Source organism: Myxocyprinus asiaticus, chromosome 15, assembly GCF_019703515.2.
Source record: "Myxocyprinus asiaticus isolate MX2 ecotype Aquarium Trade chromosome 15, UBuf_Myxa_2, whole genome shotgun sequence".
In the NCBI taxonomy this organism is placed as follows: domain Eukaryota; kingdom Metazoa; phylum Chordata; class Actinopteri; order Cypriniformes; family Catostomidae; genus Myxocyprinus; species Myxocyprinus asiaticus.
Window position 1 is genome coordinate 32,743,787 of NC_059358.1, and position 23,839 is coordinate 32,767,625.

The window sequence follows — 23,839 nt, forward strand, 5'->3', positions numbered from 1 at the left end:
CCACACTTCAGTAAAGACATAACTACACCTCACTGCATTCTCCATCATCCTGTCTCTCGGATCCCTTTGGCTCTGATCTCAGAGGGTCATTTGTGGTCAGTGTCTGTTCAAACCAGTCTTCATCATCAAAGTCCTGAAAGTCAAAAACCTCCTCGTCGTCAAAACACCAGCCTGGCCAGTCCACACTGATGCCCTCTGGGACATTATTGCTGCAAGAGATAGAACAGGGGATAATAGATAAAATTCTTCAGAAAAGTGTGGGGGTTATTTCAGCAGAAGTTTAGTTAATTATAATAACTTTCATTCATAACATTAAGAAACATTTCAACATATTGTTTCTTAAAATAGGCCTACATTGAAATAATTAGAAATGTCATGATTCATGTGTGTTTATATTCATATTAGAATGTACTAGTGATCTGTTAAACATTATATAATTTTTATTACACAAGTTATTATAAAGCGTTACCTTGTTGTCTGTGTAACTCTCTTGGCATGACTACATACAGTTCATGCTGCGTAAATATTTTTCAGGCACTTTAGGGAAAGCCTGACTCCTATTGGTCCTTAAGAAGAACTTTCTTTACAAGACTAAAACATTTATATATAATAGATAATGCTGCAATAATGCTTTATAACAATAATGCAATTTTCCTACAGTTTCCAGGCAAGATGTAATTTCATAATTTACAGAGAACTGTATGAAACTGTACACAGATGAATTGTGTGTGGGTAGAGAAAAGAAATAAAGCACATGAAAGTGTCAAGTTCCCCAGCACAGAGCAACCTCTCATTTTACAGTCATATCTCACAAATGGAACAAATGTAACTGCTTAAAATGAAAATGATAGATTTCCATTAGGCAGTAAGGGTTATTCTGGGGTATAACTTAAGATGGGAAAAAATTATATCTTAAGTAAAAAAAAAAAAGTGCCAAGCACCAAGACTCCCGTAATTTAGTCTTCATTACCATTTTCTACCCTCTTTCTGATTCTTAAAATTAGACATTTTTTGTAAATTACTTTTCATATGTTAAATAAGTAACACCTCTTTGCTGCACTTACACACAGGCAGGTCTGGTCAATTATTGTTTTTAAAGGTGAAGAGCGTAATTTCTGCGCTACTAGTGGCGCCAAACAGAATTACAAAACTAAAGTATGTTTTCGAACAACCTTTGCCCACACCCCTTTGACTCATCACACCCTTTCGCACTCTCAATGGACAAATAGGCCAAACTAAATAAAAGGTGTTAAATGTTTAACATCGTAATGAACAATACCACTTTAACAAACACACCGGACAGAAAGCGTGGCAGAGAAATCCGGTCATCCGATAACATCACCTCATGTGCTGGGGGATCCAGCACATGAGGTAGAATGGTTCTTCTGGTAACTAGTAAGCGTGACAATACATATTCCGAGTATCTTGCAAATTTATCTGAAGCTCGACAGTAATGAGCTAACTTGAGTGTAGCTTACCTGTCGGGAAGCATCTCGGCAATTTGGCATCTCCATTGAGATTCCCTCAAAGTCCTCCAGCTTGTAAATGCAACGCCAATATTCACCCTGGTTTTATTCCATTGTCTATCTCTGTGTCTTTCAGCAAGTCATCAAATGTTGGAGAAACTAAATTTCTTTTTCTCAATAACACATCTGCCATGGATGTTCATATTCGCCTGGCTGAACAAGTAGCCACGCTCCAAACTCATGCTACAGGTTGAGCTAGAAAGGGATGCGTGGAGCAGAGCGGGTCCCTCAAAATAAAAACATCCATGTTTTGATAGTGCCTGGGAGGCTCAGTGTTTATACTTGTGTGAGGTAACCCCATGAAATGACTTACTTATAGTTGTCAAAGAACAACAAACTGGGATAGTAGAACATATTTTGACATCAAAAAAGTTACGTACTTCACCTTTAACTGCCCCATCCTTTAATAACAGCCTCATTGCAAAGCCTGCTTTACGCTGTGAAAGATTTACAATTCACCACAAAAACCGTTAAAGGGACTGTTCACCAAAAAATGAAGACTTTGCCATCATTCACTCACATCAGTCAGATAACTTTCTTCAAAGGGACACAAAAGAAGATGTTAGGCAGAATGACATCCTCAGTCACCATTCACTTTCATTGTATGGAAAAAGAAAGATGTAATGAAAGTGAATGGTGACTGAGGGTAACATTCTAACTTCATTTTTGTGCCATGGAAGAAAAAAGTTGTATGGTTTGAAACAAAACAAGGGTGAGGAAATGATGACATTACCCATTCATTGCAGTGTAGCAGAACTCATTTACCATCTCAGTAGTGAAGAACGTAGACTCACCTCTCGTTTGTTACATCCTCATATCTGTCCACATTTCCCTCTCTCCATCTCCATGCAAAAATCATACTGCATACTCCTGATTCCTCTTCCTCTACCTCTCTCTCGTCTTCACTGGCTGACGGTGATGGAGAGGCTGAGCGTGTTGGAGAATTTTGGAGAGAAAAAGTACTCCCTTTTGCCTTTCCCTCACGTTTTCCCAATCCACGTTCCTTTTCGCGCTCCTTTGCTCTCTGCAGCAAATCCTGGAGAGGAGAAGGTTGAAGCTGGTAGTCCAGACCAGGCGGAGGCGAGGTGCTGAGTCTGTGGCCAGGCAGAAAGGGAGGGGGGTTTTGGATGGACACCCTTCTCTGTCCCTTCAATTTGGGTTTCGTTTGAAGGTTCCCATCATCTGTTTGCTCATGCTTAAAAAGGTTCTGTAGATCTGGTGATGATCTCACTTCAGGAACATGCCAGAGGACACTGTGGTTGTTCTTTAAAGATCCCAGCTTTAACACTCGATGGGTATCCTGAGGTTTAATGGAAGGGTTGGAATCCCTTGGCTGGTTGACATTAGAGTTTGTTTTGGGTGTAAAGTCCAATGATCCATCCTCACCTGAACCCATCCTGGAGCTATCAGGTGGGACAGAAGGTTGCAAATTATTGGGACGCTTTCTACGTAACCGGGGAGACTTCAGCTTCCTGGAGAATCTGCCGGATTCTGTGAGAAACCCATCATCCTCCTCTGATTGGCTATACAAAGATTTCCTCTTGGTTTCTTCATCTTGCGGATGTAGGTCTATTTCTGGAATTACCCTACACTGTGTTTGATTCTTGTTTGATAAAGAAGTGCTTGGTGTGGGTTGGCTAACAATACCATTTTTTTCAGTATGTCCACTAGTCAACAAAGACTGTGGTCTATTTGACTGGTTTTTCACAAATAAGTCCCGTTGTGTAATGTTCTTTGAATTCCATGTAACTCGCCTCTCTGTAATCTTCTTAAATTGGGCATCTCCATCTTCCCATTGCTTCCCATTACTATTACTTCTCTTGCTCCCTTCAGTTTTTGATTCCTCTGAATCAGTCAGTACACTTTCATCCATTTTTGCAATCCTTCCATGAGCTGAATGGTTCTGACCATTCTGTTGATCAATCAGTGGAGAGCTCTTACCCTCCACCACCTGTTGAACTTTACTTTTTTCCACTTCCTTTAATGTTTGTGTCCCATTCTCAGAGACACTTTCCATTCGCTTCAATGGATGAAAATCACTGTAAGAATCTGACTGACTAGTAGAATCAGCTTTGACTTTAGTGGTCAGTTTGCACTCAGTGATAGTTCTTTCTAATCCATTTAACTCAGTCTCTTCTGTTGTCTTCAGAGTTTTGTTTGCCTCATTTTTCCTCAGGGTGTCTAAGGCCATCTATGAATATCAGGAAAAAATTGTTTATAATAACAAACCTTCAAGTCTTCATGTCTGAGAATTTTGAATGATTCTGCTCAAAACATTAAAGGTGAAGACTGTAATTTTCCTGTGCCACTAGTGTGACCAAACAGAATTGCAACAATAAAACATAAAATAGTGTTTTCAAACAGGCAATTTCCAGATCATTACCCTCATTGCCATTTGTCGATACAAACAAACAGTCCCACCCCAAACTCACAAATGGCATACTTATTATGGTGTCTTAAGCTGGGGTAGGAGAAATTCTCCACTGTAAATGGTCCTGCTCGACCCGCTCCGAACAGGATTCGAACGAGCGTCTCTTGCATGGGAGGCGGGCGCGCTAACAAGAAGGCTAACGGCTACAGTCCCTAGTGTCAGTCGCTAGTGCACCTCTTGAGGACAGGGGAGTGAGGTTTACAAATATCGCACAGCTATCACGTATCGGCTGGCTCCCGATACATTCGCATTCACAAGGTAATCTGATGTTTTTCTCTGTGTTAAGACATCTAGGATAAGCACACAAATGCACCATTGTGAGTAAACAAACAGATACATACTATACAGATCTAAACCAAATCCAACGATGCTTCTGTACAGCATTCCTCATTCTCAGTTGTAAACAGCACTGCTCTTCCGGGTGTGTCACACACATGTCAGTTCTAACGTGAACATGCCAACGCAATTACTTCACGTTCATATCGCTGCTGACTGGAAGCGATGGATAATAGTTCAAAAGTACTTAAATACTGATCTTTTTCACACCAGAAGCAATCGTTTCGCTTTAGAAGACAATAATTTAACTGCTGGAGTCGTAAGTATGATGTTTATGGTGACTGTCTGTTCTTTTTGGAGCTTCAAAGGTCGGATCACCATCCACTTGCATTTTAAGGACCTACTGAGCTAAGACATTTTTCAAATTTTCTTCAAATTTGTTCTGGTGAAGAAAGAAAGTCATACATACCTGGGATATCATGAGGGCGAGTAAGTAATGAGAGAATTTTTATTTTTGGGTGATCTAACCCTTTAATATCTTACACAATTTTTATTCTCAAGTAAATTGATCTTGTTTTAAGGATGTTTAGATATTTGTACTGGAAGGCAAGACAGTAGTGCACCTCACCTTTAAATGCCACATGAAAGACTTTTCATTGTTTATGAAAGTAGAATGTTATGCATTCATGTAGGGATGATAAATGACAGCTTGTCAAGGTGGGGCATGGACTTCTTTTTGCCATGATATCTCTTATAGGTTTTGTGTTTTAAGCGTGCAGTACCTGAGCCTCATGCAGAGCAGACAACCATGACGAGCAACTGTCTGGGCTGGGTGTGGACAGACAGTATACACTGACAGCACAACCCAAATCACCAACCTCCACCAGCACAAATGAATCTGTCACACAGAGCAAGAGAGAGGGAAAGAAAAAGAGTATGAGAGTCAATTTTGTATAAACACTCACAATTTTATATATACACTCAATGGCCACTTTATTAGGTATATCTGTACATCTACTTATTCATGCAATTATCTAATCAGCCAATCATGTGGCAGCAGTGCAATGTATAAAATCATGCAGATATGGTCAGGAGTTTCAGTTAATGTTCACATCAACCATCAGAATGGGGAAAAATGTGTTCTCAGTGATTTTGACCGTGGCATGATTTTTGGTGCCAGATGAGCTGGTTTGAATATTTCTGTAACTGCTGATTAGTGTAAAGAGAATGGTGCGAAAAACAAAAAAACATCCAGTGAGCGGCAGTTCTGCGGACGGAAATGCCTTGTTGATGAGAGAGGTCAACGGAGAATGGCCAGACTGGTTCGAGCTGACAGAAAGGCTACAGTAACTCAGATAACCCCTCTGCACAATTGTAGTGAACAGAATATCTTCTCAGAATGCACAACATGTTGAACATTGAGGCGGATGGGCTACAACAGCAGAAGACCATGTCGGGTTCCACTTCTGTCAGCGAAGAAACAGAAAACTGAGGCTGCAGTGGGCCTACCATCTGTGTACCTCAGCAGAAATCCAGATTTGTCAGACCAGGTGATGTTTTTCCAATCATCTATTGTCCAGTTTTGGTGAGCCTGTGCCCACAGCAGCCTCAGTTTCCTGTTCTAAGCTGACAGTAGTGGTACCCGGAGGGGTCTTCTGCTGCTGTAGCCCATCCACCTCAATGTTCGATGTGTTGTATGTTCAGAAATGCTTTTCTACATAGAACTGTTGTAACGTGTGGTTATTTGGGTTACTGTCACCTTCCTGTCAGCTTGGACCTGTCTGGCCATTCTCCTCTGCACCATTCTCTTTACACTCTAGAGACTGTTGTGTGTGAAAATCCCAGGAGATCAGCAGTTACAGAAATACTCAAATCAGCCTGTCTGGCACCAACAATCATGCCACAGTCAAAATCACTGAGATCACATTTTTCCCCATTTTAATGGTTGAAGTGAACATTAACTGAAACTCCTTCTGCATGATTTTATACATTACACTGCTGCCACATGATTGGCTGATTAGATAATCACATGAATAAGTAGATGTACAGGTGTACCTAATAAAGTGGCCAGTGAGTGTACATACTAAATCTTGCTAGAGCTTTTCTCAGAACAACCTGCATTTTTCTGCACATTTTTGTAATTACTTTTAACCAACTTATGTCAAGGTGATATTTAGTGTGGATGTATGAAGTCAGTTCCCATGAAATTCACACAGGTGTCGTAGCATAGTATCCACAGGTGTAGTTTATCTCATTAACTAAGTACATGTTTCACATAATGTTTGACAACCAGAAAGTGTCCATATCCCTATTGCCTTAATTTTTAATTCAATATATGCTATACTGATTGCTTGAAAAGTGTGCTTGTGCTATCTTCCAACTTCCACTTGGTTTGGTATTTTATTATATAATGCAATGCCATTTATAAATTTTTATGTGTGGCTAAATTGTACACTTTTTGTATATACTAATTCCATATTTAGGTGATATGCATGTACAAGTTTTGAAACACTTGCCTGAAATGTTTCTCATGATCTTAAAAATCTTTTGATCTGAAGGCATATGCTTAAATGTTTCAAATTAGTTTTGTAGACAAAAATATAATTGTGCTACCATATTAATTTATTTCATTATAAATCTGAAATTTAATTAAAAAAAAAAAGGTTTTGAAATTAAAGACTTGGACCAAATAATAAAGAAAAGCAGCCAATAAGATTTTGTTTAGTCACAACATAATTCCCATAGTTCCATTTATGTTATTCCATAGCTTTGATGACTTTACTATTATTCTAAAATGTGAAGAAAACAAATTATAATAAAGAATGAGTAAGTGTTTCAAAACGTTTGACCGCTAGTGTATAAATTCACAATTGAGATGATATGCTGTGACAATGAATTAAGAATTGCATGGGCAGATCTATGAGACAACTTAGGTAGAGTCATATTGTGATCCAAAATGCCAAGTGAGGAACCATCTTATCAAGTGCGCAAAACAGAACTCTATGTTTGCATTTCAAGCATTTTTAATCTATTACTAAGACTTAAAACAATTTACAAATTAAACAATATAAAATACAAACATCATAATATCCATATAGTGCATTAACATATGGTGCATTAATCCATAATGTTAAGCACATAGTGCATCAATTAATATTAACCATAGATTGATAGGCCAAACGCATATTACCATAGGCTGGTGCACAATGTGCATATCATCATCATCATCACCACCCTCATATGCAACATATGACAGTATGCATCTGGTGCATCAAGCTATGATAAGATTTATATGGTGCATCAGTCTATGAAAATATGCATAGATTAAATGCATGTGGTGCATTAATCTATGACAATATGCACAGATAATAATACGAATATAGTGCATCAAACTATGATACTGTAAATATAGTGTATATTGTTGCAATTGTTGATATTTACTATTTTCAAAAAATAAATACATTTGGACATACCTGAATATTCTACTTTAGCCTTCTCAGTTTTGATAATACACAGCATTTAAGTATTTAAGACTTAAGATATTTTACTTAAGTACTGTATTATCATTATGTTATAGATTTTCATTACAATTTTATTTTGGCATGCCATATAAGGATATGGGTATAAGAATATGGCTCGTACACAGGGAGGTTGTAATGGGGTAAAAACTGCCCTTGCATACTGATCTGAGACCACTTTAAAGCTATATTTCAGATATATGAGCTATGGATTATTCTAGATTCTATAGAGTTTTCTGAAGGACACCAAAGTGTTCGTCACACTCACAGCCATCTTTCAGCTCAATGCAGTGGATTTTCTCCAGAGGCAGAGGGGGGCGCACTACCTTCAGCTTGTCAGATTTCTTCTGAGTTTTAGTCATCAACAGCACATCAGTGAAGAGCAGGACCACAAGCTCCTAACATATACATAAATTAATGTTAGCTTTGTTAATAGTAAGCCTACAATAATCATCAATAGACATATTCTCCTAGTTTGTCTTGCTACTTGCCTTATTGTCCTTCCTTCCTCTGACCTTCAAAGTTTCTTCTAATAACTGTTTACGTATGACCTTTGGCCCCACCCCCCTCATCGGGCTCGTCAAATCAAAGCAGCAGTACTCTCGAACATGCTGTCGATGACAACATCTCCCTGTTAGCTAGCTGTTTGAGACCATTTCAGCATTTTATGATCTGATGTGTTTGTGTTTTAGTGGTTGGGATCTTTTCTTTACCTTGTCTATTTCTTCACTCAAACCTTCGATCTTGTATCCCTCTATTCTATGAGCAGCAACAGAAAGGGCGAGTTCATCCTCTTTAACTTGTAGGTAGTCATTGATAGATTCCAGAAAATTATTTACACCATTCAACTAGAGAGAAAGGGAAACAGAGTGAGAAAATGTGTTCAAGATCTTTATTTTTAGCTTCAAGGATAGAATAAAGGCAGTGTCTATTCAGTGATATTCAAGAATAGAAAGATAACCTGTTCAAAGCATCCAGCTCAAGAATCTTTGCTTTTCTTATACATTTTCCTTATACTTGTACACTGCTATTTCTTTGATGTGCAATCATACACAGGCCCCCAAAAGCACTGAATTAAGCCACATTAAAAAATCAACTTCAATAATAAATTATGCATTTTTTCTTTTAATTTTTCAAACTGTTTTTAACCAATTGGTCCAATGCCCATTTTTAGAGGATGTAAGACACTAAAGTCAGCAATACAGATACTTCATCACATTAACTATGAACATGTTCTACTAAGCTGGACAACCTGAACGTTTCCATATACTTTTGTCTATTTTATATTGGTTTTTATATTGTTCAATTGTGGTGCTTATGCTATCTCTCTTTAAAATTAATGCCATTTGGTTTGATAATTGTTAACTAATGTAATGACATTCCTATATTTTTTTTTATAATGTCCAAATACGTTTTGGCACCACTGTAGATAGAGTTTCACATATCTCAGCATGAACAGTACAGTATATGCTATGATTCATCACCATTGTACCTTACCATTCTGTGAAGTGCATTTTGGGTGGGGAGGTCTTCTGTGGTCTTCAGAACAGCTTTTAGCAGAAGGGGGTATTTGGTAATTCTTTGGTGAGGTTTAGCCTGAATATCGCCCAGCCTCATTCGCCCGCACTGCGGATGATTTTCCACCCACTGCAAGACAGATTTCATGAAGATATGTATGAAGAAAAGCATGCAGAAAAGTATTTTCAAGAATCACATCAGATTGCAATCTAAGTTCATCTGCATCGGCGGTTCAAACTGTGCATCTGAACTCATGCATTGCTGAGCTGTTTGTTCTGCTACATCACAAATTAGAGTATGATCACTTTCACAGTGTTCACAGTCTTTTCACTGTTATTGTCTTTAGTATACCAATTAAAGGAAATCCAATCTGACAAAAAATTTAAGGATTTGACATGAAATAAAAACAAACTTCTGCACTTATAAAAACGTAATTTTATTGTGGTGCTACTGTACAGTATATCTTATATTAATAACTTGCAAAATTACAAAAATAATGACTTTTCAAACAGGTTTCTTGAACATGCCCCTTATCTGCCACTGATGGGATAAACATAATCCCAAATTCATGCCATTGCTTGAGCCAATGTTGCAGCGTCGGGCTTGTCGAGATGCTGAATCAAAGAGAGCAATATTTTGGTAGCACCAAAGAGCCACAGTGTTTACCCTTTTCTGGGAAATCAGCAGGGCTGGCACTAGGATGCGTTCTTCGGTGGGTGACTTGATCGCTTGCCATCAGTCCAGGGGATGGAGTTCCCCTTGATCGTTTCACTATCAGTCAGGGCGGGGGTATAAGTAGTTTCTGGCTTATAATTTTATAAAAGCACTTACATTAATTCCTCTGTTAAACTCATGTATTATTTGAGCTGTAAAGTTGTTTAAAACGTAATTTTTAGTCATTTTAGGGTGTTAGGATTTGTTGACTTTACATCATCATGGTAACAAAGTTGTAAAATTGGCTATATCTTTACACAGAAAAGGTTACTAATTGATTTTATCACACTAAAGTCATGTGAACATGCATATTGTTTATGTCTTCTGGCTATAATTTTGAAACAGTGAGTATTTTAATGTTAAAAATTTGGCCCCCATTCACTTCTTTTCTAAGTACCTCACTGTAACCTCAATTTTTGCTTTTTTTTTTCAGAAAAGGAGGGACGAGTCTAAATGAATTTTTGTGGTAATCAATATTATTCCACAAATGCTGTCAATTGAGCTTAACTTGTATTGAACCCGGAATATTCCTTTAGGAAGACCAGTATGAAGTCTATATCTCCCCCTGATATGAAGTTATTTAAAGTATGTGCCCTTCAGGAGACCGTTCACCCCTATAATCTACCACTACAGTCAACTACCACAAGTAGCTGATCTGACAGTAATTTCCACCCTGCTCACTTTGCATACTGGCCACTCGTGCAAAAACATTGGCTGGGGAACTTGATGTTGAAAACAGTTCATTTGAAAAGTGGAAAACAATCTCACACCTCACTACCCATTTCTATATTTGGCAGCTATATTCAATAATCTTTCCAGTTGTATCTTAGCTTCAGGTAAGAAAAAAAAAGTTATTTTAAGAACAAAATTGCTTCATTATCTAGGTTTTTGTCAACTACTTTTTTGCACAACATATTACCATTCATTATCTATCTCCTGTTAATGGTTTTTCAAACTATTTAAAAAAATTATTGTATTTTTTTTTTTACAATTTTTTAAGCACAAATGTTTTTAACCATGCATTAAATCTTTTATATCATATGCGTGAAAAAATCTATGATGATCAAACAAGAATTAACTGTACTTCAATACAAGCACTCTTCACTCAAACTTACTGGTTGCAGTCTTAGGAGGTAGCAATACATGTTTACAGTTATAGATATGGGTTTTACCGTAAGATATGTGTGAAATTGTGGGTTTGTGTCAAGCTGTCTGCGTGTAAACTCCACGTTTCTCTCCTCTTCCCAACAGTATTTAAAGTATGCAGAGAAACGTTCAGGAAACTGTAAGAGATGAAAAATAAGACAAAGCAATATTGAAAAAAGAAAAGGAAGAAACAAAGAGGCTGGGTTTTTCTGGATGGCCAATGTAGTTTGGATATTTTGAATAATTAATTGAACAGCAGTTGTATCATACCTGCAAACATCCTCCTTCAAGTCTCAGGGGGTCAAAAGGTCGTCCAGTGAGACGGACCTCTTGTAACATTGGATACATCACTTCCTGCCAAAATAGTTGATGTGCATCAAGGATAGAGGGAAGATTGGAAAAGAGCATTGTAGGTTTAACCTGAGAAAGAAAGAAAGAAAGAAAGAAAGAAAGAAAGAAATGGAAAAAGAGTAATTGATACAGGTGATTGCAAGCATGGGTGCTGTCACCCACACACTCTACGCACAGAGCAAAATGATTTTCCACTTTGTCCGTACAAAATGAACATCTGTTTCCATTGTGACGTCACTAGTTAGTGTTCATCAGAATATTGCAGATTATATTAAATGAACAGACTGAGCGATCTCTTTGACTAAAATTGGTAGTGAACGGCACACTATTTGACCACACCTCTGCTGTTACACACAGCTGTGCCATTAAAGTCTGCTTGCCATTTCAATATGCTGAGAATGTAACTCTAGAAGGTCATTTGAGATGAGAGAAATTCCATGGAAACATGTGAAATGTGAGACCAAATGCACATACATCTTGAAGAAATCCATATCCATGACAGTGCGACAGTGCAGCCAGCACGAGCTATTCAGAAATGGAGATGTGCATTAGCTTACTTAACCATGTTAAATGCATAATTATAAAAAAAAAAAAAACATTTTTTTTACAGGTTGTATAATTGGTAAAAGGACAAATGCATATCTATTAGTTACTGTAAAATGACTGTATTTAATAAATAAAACTTAAAAATGAAACAAAACTATAATAAAATCAGTGTAACGTTATTATGGCATACGTCTTTAGCAATATTGAGTTTGTTGATGTAGGTGAGCTCAGTATTCAGCAGTTCCCACAGCGCCTCCTGCTGGTGTCTTTGGGTTTTCGACATAGACTAAACATGAAGACAGAGATAGAGAACGTTATTAATATTCTACATACAGTAAACATACTTCTGTTTTCCTCTTTGCTCTGCTCTCAGAATTTTGATTAATTGCATTTTAAAGTCATAAACATTAAAACAAAATCAGCCCTATTTACTTTACTTATTGTATCTTATTGTGCATGATTTCTCAATATGCGTGCAATTTCAATGTGAAAAAAATAAAAAATAAAAATGTGTGTATAGACAGAGATTATTTAGCAAAGATGGACCACTTCTATTTAAATGAATGGGTGAAATTGGAATGGCCAACCAAGATGCTCTAGTGCCAACGGATGTAGAAAGGAAGTCCCACCTTACAGGTAAAAGAGCCAATCACCTTTTAGATAGACATTGCCTGTCAATCAACTCTAGAATGAGCACACGCACTAGCTATACAAGCCGGGAATTTTTTTTTTTTAGGGTAATCTGAGGTAAAGAAGCACAATTTATGATACCAGCATTGTCAGATTGTATTGCTGATTTGAAATATGTTCTTTGATCGTAACCTTGATCAAACGTTTTTGAGATTTCGGCTTCCCCTCATTCAAGTAGTTAGGAGCTGCACTGGCATGACTGGAAACACCCTTCCAAGAGTGTTCCAAAAATGTCCGACAGTGGACTGACTTGCTAGAAAGACTTTGGTATAGAACATTTTAAGCAAGTAAACAATTTGACAATAACGAAGGAATTATAAGTAGTGATGTCCAGTTCGTGAACGAATCGTTCTTTTGAACTGGTTCTTTTTAGTGAATGAGTTGAACTATAACACCAAACCGGACTGAATCGTTTGAAACAGTTCGTGTCTCGAGTCAACGCTGATCTACAAGTTACTCTATCTTAAACAGTCTCTCGGATGTGCCTGACACTCCGAATCGAAATGAGCCGATAACCGGGAGTAATAGAATCCTAGAACTGGTGATATCTGCTTTTGCCAACTCTTCTTTGCAATGAACTGCTCCAACTATTTCACAAATCAGACTGAACGCTCGGGTCGCAACAGTTCTCGAGTCAACAGTACAATGAGTTGCTCGTAACAGTTCTCGAGTCAACAGTACAATGAGTTGCTCGTAACAGTTCTCGAGTCAACAGTACAATGAGTTGCTCGTAACAGCTCTCGAGTCAACAGTACGATGAGTTGCTCGTAACAGCTCTCGAGTTAAAAGTACGAGTTGCTCGTAACAGCTCTCGAGTCAACAGTACGATGAGTTGCGTGTAACAGCTCTCGACTCAACAGTACAATGAGTTGCTCATAACAGCTCTCGAGTCAACAGTATGAGTTGCTCGTAACTGCTCTCGAGTCAACAGTACGAGTTGCTCGTAACAGTTCTCGAGTCAACAGTACAATGAGTTGCTCGTAACAGCTCTCGAGTCATTAGTACGATGAGTTGCTCGTAACAGCTCTCGAGTTAAAAGTACGAGTTGCTCGTAACAGCTCTCGAGTCAACAGTACGATGAGTTGCGTGTAACAGCTCTCGACTCAACAGTACAATGAGTTGCTCATAACAGCTCTCGAGTCAACAGTATGAGTTGCTCGTAACTGCTCTCGAGTCAACAGTACGAGTTGCTCGTAACAGTTCTCGAGTCAACAGTACAATGAGTTGCTCGTAACAGCTCTCGAATCAACAGTACAATGAGTTGCTCGTAACTGCTCTCGAGTCAACAGTACAATGAGTTGCTCGTAACAGCTCTCGAATCAACAGTACAATGAGTTGCTCGTAACTGCTCTCGAGTCAACAGTGCAATGAGCTGCTCATAACAGTTCTGGAGTCAACAGTACAATGAGTTGCTCGCAACAGTTCTGGAGTCAACAGTACAATGAGTTGCTCATAACAGTTCTCGAGTCAACAGTACAATGAGTTGCTCGCAACAGTTCTGGAGTCAACAGTACAATGAGTTGCTCGCAACAGTTCTGGAGTCAACAGTACAATGAGTTGCGCATAACAGTTCTGGAGTCAACAGTACAATGAGTTGCTCGCAACAGTTCTGGAGTCAACAGTACAATGAGTTGCTCGCAACAGTTCTGGAGTCAACAGTACAATGAGTTGCACATAACAGTTACGAGTCAACAGTACGAGTTGCTCGCAACAGTTCTGGAGTCAACAGTACAATGAGTTGCTCGTAACTGCTCTCGAGTCAACAGTACAATGAGTTGCTCGCAACAGTTCTGGAATCAACAGTACAATGAGTTGCTCGCAACAGTTCTGGAGTCAACAGTACAATGAGTTGCGCATAACAGCTCTCGAGTCAACAGTGCAATGAGCTGCTCGTAACAGTTCTGGAGTCAAAAGTACAACGAGTTGCTCGCAACAGTTCTGGAGTCAACAGTACACTGAACTGAGAATCGCCTCTTTCGGAGGTGTCCGACATACTGAGAACTGATGAGCTGCTGACATTGAGCATGTGTGTGATTAAGGGGCAAAATGTATGTTTCAGGTGTATTTTGCTGAACAACAGAGAGTGCAACAAATAAAACAATCATTCCATACATGGAAATATGTTTATGACTTGATTGTATTACCGTTTTATCAACTTATGAAGATGATCCAATCTACAGTTCTCGAGTCAACAGTGCACTGATCCGAGGACAGCAGTTCTCAAGTCAACAGTACACTGATCCGAGGACAGCAGCTCTCGCATCAGCAGTACATTGATTCGATCACAGCAGTTTGCGAGTCACCAGTACACTGAACTGAGAATCGCATCTTTCGGATACAATACTGAGAACTGCAGATCAGTGAGCAACTGATGAAAATGCGTGAACCCGGGACTTGATTGAGAGGGGCGAAATGTTTCAGTCGAGAGATGTAAACAAATGTATTCACTTTCTATGCTTTAAACGTGTAGAATATCCGCGTTTGTATATCGGTGTCAGTATTTGGTGCTTTAGGTGCAAAACTTTAATGTAGGATGTGTTGTAAGATCACTGATTGAAACACTGATGACAATAAACACCCATAATATTATAGCTTAATTAAATAAAATGTTATAATCAGCAATATTTCCTTACATATGGCTTTATTGAACGTGTTTGTGTGTGTATTCTATGACGCCGGCGTATTAGCATTATGTATAGTGACGTCATTACGTGATGACATAAATTAACTGGTGAATAGTTTTTTTTTTAACCAGTTCATTGAAACGAACCGTCTGTAAGAACCGGTTCGCGGAAAATAATCTGACTTCCCATCACTAATTAGAAGAATGCAACTGTTCCTGAAGCACTTCCGGATCCGAGTTAACATATTTTCCTTAAATAACGTCAAACCTTTACCTGAAGTGACAAATGTGTTATTGATACTGAGTGTCTATGTGATAAAGTTGATGAAATTGTATCGTAGGTGCTCACAATTATTTCTGTCTGCGTGACCTGCAGACAAGGTAAGGATTTATATTTCTGTGTTCTTAATTTGTAAGTCGTTTAGGATAAAAGTGACTAAATAACTTGCACAGCTTCATTCATTATAATGGGAGCAATCTATAGTCACTTTTAGAGCTCCACCTGTCAAACTTGTCGTTCACCTACCAGAAATAAGACATAAATACTGAACATATTCAGCAGTCTCGCTTCACTGAAGCGGTTCATGCGTCCATTTCCATTGCTTTTTCGGCGATCTAAACACTTTAATTTCTGTTAGTGCCAGGCATCCATGGAGCATCCAGCCACTGAACAACATGACCCACATTTTAACAACCGTGTCAGCCTTAGTAACAATAAACGTGTTAAAAGTCCATTTGAATGAAGCACCCCTTGCTGTTGTTTGTTCCATTCAGAAGTGATCATCCCTATGCCCTATTCCCTTCGAAGACTTAACCATCCACTGGGAGAGCTTTGAGAGGCTAAAAGGTGTGGGGCACAAAAAGAAGGGTAATTCAGAACTCACTTTTTAAGTCATTTTTACTGGAAATTCTGTTTGAAGCGATCTTACAGCACGACTATTATGATTGTTCTCCCTTCAAAGTGCCTTTCGGAGGGTGATTTATGTCATTTGGAATGTAGTTTGAGTTCGAAAACTAGCAGGAATTGTTCAAGGAACTAAAAGACGTCACTTCCTTAAACCATCTTGAAATGGTCTATACACATTTGTGCATAAATGTACATAACGTTTCATCAAAATGTAAAAATTTGCTCTGCCTCTAAACTTTCCTTTTCGGTTGATGTCATAAAGCCCTCTTATTTCCCAACCCCTCCCCTTCAGTCACCTGGCTCCATTCTGTTAAGTAACGCCCACTTATCATGATCCAATCAAATTGTTTTCTTTTTATTTCCTGTTTCTCCCACAAATTCATCAGATTACAGATGTAAAATCGATTGCAAATTCATGCTGATTCATGTTCAATGTTTGCCCACTTCTTCATAACGTAATTGAACATAATCAAACTTTTCCTCCCTTTTTTCACACTTTTCTTTCTCTCTCTTCCTCATCCATCCATCCATCCATCCATACCTCATGAGAGCGCACTATATCAGTCCAGGTCTGTTCCAGTGCTGTTTCAGTACCTCCCTCCCCCCACATCCACCTCAGGTCAGCTGGTACAGTGAAAGAGTCCAGAACCTTCTTCAGTGCATCCACCTGCCCCTGTATGCCACCTGATCGATCCTGTGAGAGAGTATGAGTAAAAAAAGAGAGGAAATGTTTGAAGATGGATTTAGAGATGTGTAAAGAGAAAAAACAAAGTCTAAGTGCCCAGCTAAAAAAAAAAGAAAAGATTTTCTTATACATTTACTCTTAAAATATATGAATTTCATTGTATTGTAAATAAAATATCACAACCAAGTAGGACAGAAAGAGAGAGGAATAAGTATCTGAGTAAATATATTAAGAGTAAATGTATTTCATAAATTGCTGCTTAGTATTAATACCATCATAAGCACACAGACAGAAAAAGTGCCCCCAGCATATTATTATGAAAACAACAAGGACTTCACATGATCAGTTGTCTCGTCAATAATTACCTCCTGTGTGGCATTTTTGTCAGACACTCCCTGGCTGAAAAACACTTGCATTAATGCACCTCTGGTCTTGACACCAGTAGATGTTGCCTTGCTCACTGTAGAAAAGTCCACAGCCACCCTCTGCTTCTTTTTCTGAAAAAGCAAAGATTGTTTATGAATGTAACACATTGAATTGAACTGACTCAATCAAAGCCTTCAACCCAAGTTATCCATATCCAAGATATCCATCCTATGCATGTAAGGCATAGCATGATTTACCCAAGTAGGACATGTCCCTTCAACAGCATCCTAACCCCAAAACAGGGCTATTCTAGGCATTCTGGGCCCGCTGACAGAATATTGCTCTGGGCCCCTTATATCAATACTACTGGAATTTTTGTGGGCCCCAACCATAACCATTTGCATCTCTTACCCCATTAGCTAAGTGCCTTGACCCTAACCCTAAAACCCTAACCCCAACCTTAACCCTAACTAACCATAAAATCAGAGTGCAATAAATGGTTGATAAAAATGTTGTCCCAGGACCTAACTCTAGGGCATTGATTGGTTGAAGGATGTTGATCCAGGTTGCTTAAGTCACATAAAGCCACGTATAAGGCTTTTTTGAACATGTGAGCACCACTAAGTTGCAGATGCATGTGATGTGGTAAATATTACATTAGTGGAAACTGGTATTGCATTTAAAGAGTTCCTTTTAATCTTAGCAGTTGAGTACCTGATAGCCTACAGTATTGTATCTGTGTTTCTCTTGTGCCCTCCGTTGGCTGGCTGATATAACTGGAAAGAATCCATCTGAGGTGTCGTTGTCTGTTTCTTTTTCTTCCTCTCGCTCTCTATCACTCATGTCACCTGGGGCAGTTTCCTCTGGCGCCATGACACTACTCAGTTCCGTTTCTCTTGATGGATGAATGACAGACATAGATAAGGTTACATTGAGATGATTAATAGCCTGATGATTAATTAGTAACACTTCTGGAAGAGAGAAAGACAAAGACAGAGAAAGAATAAATGAGGAAAATAGACCAGAAAGCATAACTTAGAGGGGGACCATATATAGAAAATCAGAAGCAAGCCACTATAGATAGATGAACAGTGCTTAAAACCATGCCAGTGACTGATGACACAATGTGAAATAACGTAATAACAATACTAAATAAAGGTAATGAATAATAGAAATGAGTAATGTTATCTGTTCCTGAACCCTCCTCAGCACTAACACATTCTGAACACCTTACTGCAGCTGTCATGTTGTATAGACAAGTCATGTCATGTCGACTCTTTTGCAAAAAAGTGGTAACCTGCAATTGTTACCTCAAGGATCTACTGTAAATTTACTTGAATCAACCCATAAAAATGACTTTTGTTGGTGTGACCTGATTTGTCAGGTTAATTTAGTCAGATTAAATAACATTTGAATAAAAACAATTCATTTAGATCTCGCAATTGTGACAAAAGGGCACCTCCAACAAGGTCATTGCCTTGGTGCCTTGCAGGACAATAATCTGAAATTATGGGGGGCAAATAACAGCATTGAGAGATAAGAGAATCCTTGTGCTATGCTTCATTGATCACTGTGCATTATAGGGCTGGGCATTGATAAAGATTTCCCAATTCAATTCTGATTCACAAGCTCTCAATTCAATTCGATTCTGATTAATTTGGGTATATTTCAGTTATAATTTTCATTTTGCTTGCATAGGAAAGAAATTCTCTCTCAGTGCTGTTAATATTGTTATTTATACAGGGGATCTTCTAACTTGGTCCGTTAGGAAAACGTTAATTATTAAAAAAAAAAAAATTGTATCATTAGTTTTTTAAAAACGTACAAATTCCATGTATTCCATCAATACATTTGTATCTCTTGAAATTGCATTTATGCTACAGCAATTGCGAAGCCGCATTTACATGATTTGCGTCAGAGTCGCCAATGCACCGCTCAATGCCAGCATCAAGCTCTGCTTTGAAGTTTGATCTCCATATGAAAAGCGCTGCATAGAATGGCCGAGTTCGCAATGACATACTGCCCATTCTACTCTTACTGCTTCTGCCATATCAATTATTTACATTTATTTGTACAACACATGCTAAAACAGTACTTTCTCTTTAAGAATGGTGGCAGTTTAGTGAGCGTCTCACAGATGTGTTTCGGATGAGTGCACATTAACGAGAGTGGAGCTGAATGGCTTCTTTACCTCATCCGTGCTATACAGGTGCATCTCAATAAATTAGAATGTCGTGGAAAAGTTCATTTATTTCAGTAATTCAACTCAAATTGTGAAACTCGTGTATTAAATAAATTCAATGCACACAGACTAAAGTAGTTTAAGTCTTTGGTTCTTTTAATTGTGATGATTTTGGCTCACATTTAACAAAAACCCACCAATTCACTATCTCAACAAATTAGAATATGGTGACATGTCAATCAGCTAATCAACTCAAAACACCTGCAAAGGTTTCCTGAGCCTTCAAAATGGTCTCTCAGTTTGGTTAACTAGGCTACATAATCATGGGGAAGACTGCTGATCTGACAGTTGTCCAGAAGACAATCATTGACACCCTTCACAAGGAGGGTAAGCCACAAACATTCATTGCCAAAGAAGCTGGCTGTTCACAGAGTGCTGTATCCAAGCATGTTAACAGAAAGTTGAGTGGAAGGAAAAAGTGTGGAAGAAAAAGATGCACAACCAACCGAGAGAACCATATGAGGATTGTCAAGCAAAATCGATTCAAGAATTTGGGTGAACTTCACAAGGAATGAACTGAGGCTGGGGTCAAGGCATCAAGAGCCACCACACACAGACATGTCAAGGAATTTGGCTACAGTTGTCGTATTCCTCTTGTTAAGCCACTCCTGAACCACAGACAACGTCAGAGGCGTCTTACCTGGGCTAAGGAGAAGAAGAACTGGACTGTTGCCCAGTGTTCCAAAGTCCTCTTTTCAGATGAGAGCAAGTTTTGTATTTCATTTGGAAACCAAGGTCCTAGAGTCTGGAGGAAGGGTGAAGAAGCTCATAGCCCAAGTTGCTTGAAGTCCAGTGTTAAGTTTCCACAGTCTGTGATGATTTGGGGTGCAATGTCATCTGCTGGTGTTGGTCCATTGTGTTTTTTGAAAACCAAAGTCACTGCACCCGTTTACCAAGACATTTTGGAGCACTTCATGCTTCCTTCCGCTGACCAGCTTTTTAAAGATGCTGCTTTCATTTTCCAGCAGGATTTGGCACCTGCCCACACTGCCAAAAGCACCAAAAGTTGGTTAAATGACCATGGTGTTGGTGTGCTTGACTGGCCAGCAAACTCACCAGACCTGAACCCCATAGAGAATCTATGGGGTATTGTCAAGAGGAAAATGAGAAACAAGAGACCAAAAAATGCAGATGAGCTGAAGGCCACTGTCAAAGAAACCTGGGCTTCCGTACCACCTCAGCAGTGCCACAAACTGATCACCTCCATGCCACGCCGAATTGAGGCAGTAATTAAAGCAAAAGGAGCCCCTACCAAGTATTGAGTACATATACAGTAAATGAACATACTTTCCAGAAGGCCAACAATTCACTAAAAATGTTTTTTTTTATTGGTCTTGTGATGTATTCTAATTTTTTGAGATAGTGAATTGGTGGGTTTTTGTTAAATGTGAGCCAAAATCATCACAATTAAAAGAACCAAAGACTTAAACTACCTCAGTCTGTGTGCATTGAATTTATTTAATACACGAGTTTCACAATTTGAGTTGAATTACTGAAATAAATGAACTTTTCCACGACATTCTAATTTATTGAGATGCACCTGTAAGTGATTAGAATTAAATGTTTCTAGATTTGTGGTTTTTGATCAACAACTGACTGTAAAGAATAGAAAGTCTATTAAAAGAGACATTATTCAATGACAAATGGTTTGCATGGATCTCGTGTTTGGATTCACATTACACAGAAAATGAGTCAAACCAAACTTTTGCTTTCAACACCCATTGCAAGGATTTCTGTGCTGAACCTCTTCACCACTATACTACTCTATCACTGGTGAGTGAAATCTGAACATTTACCAAACAGTGGCTAATCACAGACATTTTTAGTTGCATAACGCAAAATTTTGTGGCATATGCAAGTGATTTACTTGCATTGTAAAAGGTTATGCAAACGGTAAAATATCTATCTTGGGATTTTAAGAATTGATTTTGGGAACGTTCAAATGTATTAATCTTGATTAATCTGAAAATCGATATCTTTTTTTACCTTTTGTTGTGGTTAACTCTAAACCACAACAAAAGGAAGTGATTCCATTTATCATAAGACCAACTGTGACCAAAAATCTCATCTCTCATGACAACATGCCCCCCCCAACATACACTCACACACTCACAAACACACTTTTACCTGGCTATCAATATAGGTGCATACCTGTATTGTTTTTATATAAAGCTAATTATAAATACTATAGACTGACCTTAACCCACACCCTTACCCTAGAAAAAACTTTTGCATTTTTATAATAATTAAAAGGATACTGTAATTTATGTATGGATTATTTATTAAAAAAAAAAAAAATTCAAATGAGGAAGACAAAATGTGTAGATTTAGTCAGATATACAGTAGCAAAATAGCTCATTTCTGAGGACAAAATTTGTCCCCAAACTATAGCTAAGTTTGTAAACACACAAGTCTCACATGAGGAAAAAGCCAGGACAGCACTGAGGACTTAATATACAAGAGACATATGGTGACAAGTTGAAGGGTATATACACACCTATACACACCATATCTGATTTACACAGTTCATGTTCCATCTATTCTGAACTACAGCACAGGTGTATGATTCACACACACACATATTCTGAGAAAGATTTTAAAAACCACCCACGTTTGACATCACTTTTTGGCAAAGCACCAATACTGTTCAGACTTGTCTTGTCAACATAACTATCAGCAGTCATTAATGGAGGGTATAATACTCCACACTTGGCAGACACAAACACACATGCGTGCATAACCATAGGCACACACCAACATGCAAATAGCCAATAGACAGGCAATGCACATCTACCTGTAAACTTAACATAAATGAAAAATACGTACACATATAATAATAGAACAGTAGTGATTCAGTTGTAGATGTAATACTTTACAATATGAATATTTACATTAACACTGGTTAATGCATGGCATCTAACAATGAATAATATTTTTTTTACAGAGTATATTGGTTAGTTCATGTTATTTCATAAGGCATTTATCAATGTTAACGTATACAGGGTTAAATGTTAAAAAAAAATGAGTATGCGTGAAATTAAGAATAACATGAAAGATTAAAAAATACTGTTATGTTTAATATTAGTTGATGATATCTATTGCGTTAGTGAATACAGCCTAATTGTAAAGTGTTACCATTGTAGATTGAATTGTCATTTATATGAAGAAGCTACAAAAAAACTGTAGCAAAAGTTAGAATTGACCTTCACATTGACTCTCAGCACAACTAATATGTACCTGGATTTTGTTGTGTCCATTTCCCTCAGACAGACATGTTTAGGTTATTTTTCTCTCCATCCTGGCTTCCCGAGTCTGTCTTTCTCAAGCCTTGTCTTTCTCTTTCTTTCTTAACCCTTCCTTTAGTAACAGGTTGAGCAAGAGAGACAGGATTCCTCAGTCTCTGCCCCTTAGATCTCCAACATAGTTGTGCATGGGGAGGATAAACCTGATTGGTCCATTAGTGCTTTCTGATGTGATTGACAGCAAACCAGCTGTTTGATCACAGGTATATGACAATATGTAAAGCTATAGTAAGGTAGCGATGATAGGTTTGTGGTTTAGCCCCAAACTGACAAACATGCATGTCTGTGGTACAGATGGTGTGGGATTAGTTACTTTAGGGGTTTGTTTAAATCCATATATTCAAAATATCAGCAATACAGCAATGGCCCTAAAATAATTGTTTTATGCGTGATCAGAACATTAGTTTAGAGAGTAATATCATATGGGAAATAATTTAGTGGATAGGAATCCAGAAAAGCAACATTGCATAAGATTATAACAGCCATGCATCAGTGTACACACAAAGACATACAGTAATTACACAAGCACCTTCATCAAAGAAAGGTACGATTGGGTGGTGCTTGCCTAATAATTAAGGGTCTGCTGACAAAACTGCTGTAGGTTTAGTGCTGCTGAATCAGGAAGTGTTGACAATACTGCTCTTTTGCTAATGAAACTGTTCCAGTGATTAGTTCAGTCTTAAATGGGAATCACTTTGGATGAAAGAGCAAATAATACATTTGACCTGAAAATATAAGCAGTTCATTTGCAGACCTGGTAAACACATACAGAAACAAGTGACCCAATAATGTGGTTTTCAATCATTTATTTGATTTACAAATAAAAGTAATATATTTTTATACAAAAGGGCACAGGATACATATCACTGTTTGGTGCTCATGCCTGTGTGCCTCATGCAATATTCCTTATTTTCCGCTCTAACGGACTATTTATTGACTGGCGTTGTTTTCTGTGTGCATGTCAATTAGAAAGTATTTTTTAGGCCAACGAGATAATG

General features: G+C 38.1%; 1 protein-coding gene across 3 annotated transcripts; it reads right to left on the reverse strand.

The window, feature by feature from the left end:
- LOC127453508 (uncharacterized) lies at window positions 1-22,876 on the reverse strand. 3 transcript variants are annotated; one of them, XM_051719926.1, is made up of 15 exons: window positions 22,777-22,876; window positions 18,024-18,192; window positions 17,297-17,428; window positions 16,788-16,940; window positions 12,217-12,312; window positions 11,955-12,005; window positions 11,400-11,549; window positions 11,156-11,266; window positions 9,249-9,398; window positions 8,465-8,599; window positions 8,243-8,362; window positions 8,020-8,149; window positions 5,016-5,131; window positions 2,321-3,717; window positions 1-209 (listed from the first exon to the last, which is right to left on the reverse strand). In XM_051719926.1, the coding sequence occupies exons 1-15, from the start codon at window positions 22,794-22,796 to the stop codon at window positions 23-25; spliced, it is 3,117 nt and encodes a 1,038-aa protein (XP_051575886.1). In that variant the 5' UTR covers window positions 22,797-22,876; the 3' UTR covers window positions 1-22. The 3 variants fall into 3 exon arrangements, with proteins under 3 accessions (XP_051575886.1, XP_051575885.1, XP_051575887.1); XM_051719925.1 differs by having other exon boundaries at window positions 18,012-18,192; XM_051719927.1 differs by lacking the exons at window positions 11,955-12,005; window positions 12,217-12,312; window positions 16,788-16,940; ... (1 more) ...; window positions 18,024-18,192; window positions 22,777-22,876 and adding an exon at window positions 11,820-11,937.
- Window positions 22,877-23,839: the final 963 nt, after the last annotated feature.